The 5,137-nt window shown below is 49.4% G+C and overlaps 1 protein-coding gene across 1 annotated transcript; it reads left to right on the top strand.

The window, feature by feature from the left end:
* Nucleotides 1–1,640: 1,640 nt before the first annotated feature.
* On the top strand, nt 1,641–4,740 carry LOC119690447. Its single transcript, XM_048630490.1, has 3 exons — nt 1,641–2,749; nt 2,781–4,008; nt 4,675–4,740. Exons 1-3 carry the CDS (start codon nt 1,641–1,643, stop codon nt 4,738–4,740), a joined length of 2,403 nt encoding a protein of 800 aa, XP_048486447.1.
* Nucleotides 4,741–5,137: the final 397 nt, after the last annotated feature.

Raw genomic sequence — 5,137 nt, 5'->3', positions numbered from 1 at the left:
GCACGTACAGTCAGCTAAAGAGATATGTAGACCACCGCAGAGCAAACACTTTAATTTTACTATCTCGGGTGATAAGTGACATGACACTTACCGTTACATTTAAAGTTAGCGAAGTTTTATTATACTTTTCAACAATAATTTACTAATTATTTAAAAATTAATTATAATCAAAAATATTAATGGAGGCATAATTTTTAAGTATATATATTATTATATTTAATATACTTACTATTTATTTGTTGCAATAATTGTAAATAAAGGCATAATTCTGAAATAACAAATAGATAGAGATTGTAGAGATTGTAAGTTTGTGTGTACAATTTTATTATATTTATCTACATTATGGTCCAACGAAAATAAACTGTGGCGTTGGGACCTGGGGTGCCATATAATAAATATACGGAGTGTTACAAAAGCCGATAGGGGGTAACTCAGGAGGTCATTCTGCAACATGCAGCGAGATGAGTGGCAGTAGAGAACCTCCTGAATGCCTATCATTAGATAACAAGTTATATATGTGATTAGTCAAAACTGGCCATAAGCCTTCGATTCGAAGCCATAAGCACACAAGAACCAATATACATAATAATTCTATAACCATACATAACCATGAAATAAGGATACTCATAAAGATTTTTGACTGCGTGTTGTAGTTGTGAAACTTTTAACTTCCGGTAGTTGTGTTTATGATGTTGGTAGTTTTGAATCATTTCCGTTTCCGACTTCCGCATCGCAGACAATTCTAAATTTGAAACATGTGACGAATGTTCCAGAGGTGGCTGGCGGTGGTAGTGGGGTGTCGATTAGGGGGAGGTTACGAATTTTAGGTGAAAATAGGGTTGTCGAAATTGAAAATGTTGTAAATCAAATAATAACCAAACACACAACCCAAAATAATTAACTGCAGGTCATGGGCCTCCTAAAAGACTGAGAGACTCTCCCCGATTGTCAGGAGGGTTGAAGTTGTGAGTTTATGACACAACAAAAACATTAACACCCAAAATCCTTGAACATCAAATAGGTATTTGCTCCGGCCAGGGATTGAACACACAAGGACACAAACACTATTGATAAAATATTGTACGGAACGACTGAAGACGTTATAGTTTATAGTTAGTCTTCATTTTAAATAGTTCATTTTGTTTGTAAACAGTTCATAGAAATAACTAGATTGAGTAGTTAGTTCAATTATGCTCGCGAAGGTTCTGGGCGCTAAATAGTTAAGTACTTATAGTTGTTCGACTACCTGCTTACCTTTGTAATAATAATAAATGGTCACCTCGAGTATCTCTGGAACTTACGGGAAGATCGCTCGCCGGCCTATATAAAGAGACGTGTCCGGCGAGTAAACAAGTCAGTCTAATAGTAACAGCGGAACAGTAAACAACATACAGTCCACTAGTAACAGCCTAACAGTGAAGATCTCCAGAGACACTCGAAGTCAACAGTGAACAGTAATACCGGTGTTTTCTTTGGAAGACTCTACAGGCTAACAGCTACCTCAACAGTGGCATTTCCTCATCTTCTTCAAGAACCAACAGGTGCACCGCCACTTCCCTCGAACCGTACAGTAATAGTTCGTGAAACGGTCGAGGTGATCCGCACATTTGGTCCATTGGAGCCGGATTGAAGACACAGGAATGCCTGTAACGAGGTCCACGACAGGGAGGCTACAGCGCGGCGGCCTAGAACAGAAGCTCACAGAAGAAGCGTCGGCCGCCGGCGCCACCGCCTCCACCGCCATCGCTACAGACTCCGACATGCACACGCCGTCAACCGCCGTGACAGCATCGATATCGACGGGTGTGTCCACCGGAGTATCGACGGCGCCCTCTTCTGCCATGAGGGGGGTAGACTCCGTCCCGCCCCCCGCATCCGGGGGGGCGCCGCTCCCTGTATTCGGGGGAGTAACGCCGCCGCCCTCCACTGCCGCGAGGGTGGTAACAGCTGCCGCCGGAACGCCCTTTCCACCGTCATGTATCCGGGCTACCCCGCCAGCGTCTACAGCAAGATCGAAGGCCAAGTCATTGAAGGCACGCCGCATCGCCGAAGCAAAAGAAGAATTAGCACGCCGTAATGTTGAAATTGCCAAAGCGAAAGCTGAACTCGCCGCCGCCCGGCTCGCAGTTATTGAGGCTGACTCCGACGACGACGACGACGGCAGCATCAGTACCGACATGGAGAGTGCACTCAAGGTCGACACGTGGCTCGAAACACAGCAACAGGTACTGGCCATCAAGAACGAACCTCACTCCGTGTCAGCGGCACCACCACCGCCCACAGAAGCTTCTGACGCCTCCAGACAGCATAATGGAGACTACGTTCTACCGCCGCCAGCCGCCACCGCCGTCGACCCTGCCTTCACTGCCGCCGCAAGCGACTCTGCGAGCCTCACCGCCCTCGCCGAGGCTATCGCTCTGGCTGCAAGAGCCGGGGCGCCGCCGCCACCGCCTCCGCGTCTTATCAGCGAGCTACCGTACTTTAGCGGCGCGCCGCACGAGTGGCTACAGTTCAAGACCGCCTACTACGAGTCCGCCGCATCACTCGCGCCCTGCGACAACATGGCGCGCCTACGTCGATGCCTCAAAGGAAGAGCGAAGGAAGCCGTCAGCCGCCTGCTCATCACCAGCACGACGCCCGAGAACGTGATGAAGTCACTAGAATTGTGCTTCGGCCGCCCGGACAGCATCGCGCTCGCCGAGTTAGAACGTCTGCGGGCACTACGCCGGCCTGCGGACAACGCTACAGAGTTAGTTCTGCTTCTTTGCAAATGAAGTAAGCAACATCGTGACGGTACTGCAAGAGCTGCACCGCGACCGCTACCTCAACAATCCCGAGATCACACAGCTCACAGTTGAGAAGCTCACCTCCGCCCACAAGCTTCGCTGGTACGACTTCTCCGCCGAGCAGTCACCTGAGGAACCAGACCTGCTGAAGCTTAGCCGATTCCTCACTCGGGAAGCTTCCATCTGCATGCCGCACGCACACGAGAAGACGCCAAGCAGTGCCTACGAATCGAAGAAACAGCAGCCGCCGCACCGCACACAATGGACATACGCAGGAACAGAACAGAAACCTACGTGTCCAGTGTGCTGCAACAGGGGCCACGACCCAACAGAATGCCGCAAGTTCATCGAGAGTGACGTCGACTCACGCTGGCACCTAGCGAAGCAGAGTAGGCTCTGCTTTAGCTGTTTACGCTACCGCAGCAAGACGCACCGATGCAGAAAGAAGAAATGTGGCGTCGAAGGCTGCGAGAGGTTACATCACCGACTGCTACACTTCGTGCGCTACGACAAGCCCGAAGCAAAGAAAATCGAAGCAGTCACCTCTACGTGGACACCGAAGCGAACGAAAGCGTATCGCAAAATAGTAAAGGTCCAAGTCTCCGGACCGGCGGGAGGGGTTTACACATGCGCGCTCCTAGACGACGGATCAACAGTATCGCTCATCGACAGTGAAATCGCACAGAAGATTGGAGCCAGGGGGCCCATAGACCCTCTCCACATAGAAGGTGTCTCCGACACAAGCGTCGACGAGTTCGCATCGCGTCGCGTCGCACTCACTCTTACGGGTGCAAGCGAGACGCACACAGTCAACGCACGCACAGTAAGGAAGCTGCACCTCGCCGCACAGCGTGTCACCGAGGAAGACCTTGCCGGCTGCCCTCATCTGGAAGACATCCAGCACGAGCTGAAGCACAGAGACATGAAGCCAGGCCTGCTCATTGGACAAGACAACTGGCACCTGCTGATGGCGGCGGAAGTGCGAGCTGGACAGCGACACCAACCAGTGGCTTCACGCACACCACTGGGCTGGGTGTTACACGGTGCACACACACGCACACCGGGACAGCGAGTGCACTACGTGAACAACATCGTCGACATTGAAAACAGAATGGACGAGCAGCTGAAGAGAAACTGCGCGCTCGACTCACCGACGATCACACCAAAGAAACAGAAGCTCGACACAGAACACCGAAGACTCCAGGACCCCACTACCTCGCAAGTTGGTCAAGGTTTGCAACGTCGTCATGGTGGCAGACGGCAACCTACCGCACATCACGTGGGCGAAAGACGTGGTCACGGCTGTCTACCTCAGAGAAGACATCGCACGAGCAGTCGACGTCCAGACCAACGGAAGGACCTTCAGAAGACCGACCAAGCAGCTGGTGATCCTGCCTACAGCTACAGTCGTTCCGACCAAAGATTTCAACGCCCTGCAGGCGATGACCGGCGGGAGAGATGTACGGAACGACTGAAGACGTTATAGTTTATAGTTAGTCTTCATTTTAAATAGTTCATTTTGTTTGTAAACAGTTCATAGAAATAACTAGATTGAGTAGTTAGTTCAATTATGCTCGCGAAGGTTCTGGGCGCTAAATAGTTAAGTACTTATAGTTGTTCGACTACCTGCTTACCTTTGTAATAATAATAAATGGTCACCTCGAGTATCTCTGGAACTTACGGGAAGATCGCTCGCCGGCCTATATAAAGAGACGTGTCCGGCGAGTAAACAAGTCAGTCTAATAGTAACAGCGGAACAGTAAACAACATACAGTCCACTAGTAACAGCCTAACAGTGAAGATCTCCAGAGACACTCGAAGTCAACAGTGAACAGTAATACCGGTGTTTTCTTTGGAAGACTCTACAGGCTAACAGCTACCTCAACAGTGGCATTTCCTCATCTTCTTCAAGAACCAACAGGTGCACCGCCACTTCCCTCGAACCGTACAGTAATAGTTCGTGAAACGGTCGAGGTGATCCGCACAAATATAATACAAAAACTTTGCAATTGTAATTCGACGACCGAATGGCGTAGTGGTTAGTGACCCTGACTACTGAGCCGAAGGTTCTGGGTTCGATTCCCGGCTGGGGCAGATATTTGTTTGGACACAGATATTTGTTCTCAGGTCTTGGATGTGCCCGTAAAATGGCAATAGGCCCGCCCCCTATTACATTGGGACTAACAGAACACTGGCGAAAAGTGGGTGCAGCAATGCACCTCTGCATACCCCGCAAGGGAGTACATTAGTACAAGGCGTGAGTATGTGTGTTGTAATTATTTAAGTATATACAAAAGTACGGCATATGTATTATTATGTATTTTTTTCGATAACAATCATGAAGAACTGTA

This window comes from Plutella xylostella, chromosome 26 (assembly GCF_932276165.1).
Source record: "Plutella xylostella chromosome 26, ilPluXylo3.1, whole genome shotgun sequence".
NCBI lineage: Eukaryota > Metazoa > Arthropoda > Insecta > Lepidoptera > Plutellidae > Plutella > Plutella xylostella.
Note: the sequence above shows the minus strand (reverse complement) of the source record. Positions and strands in the feature narration are given on the sequence as shown.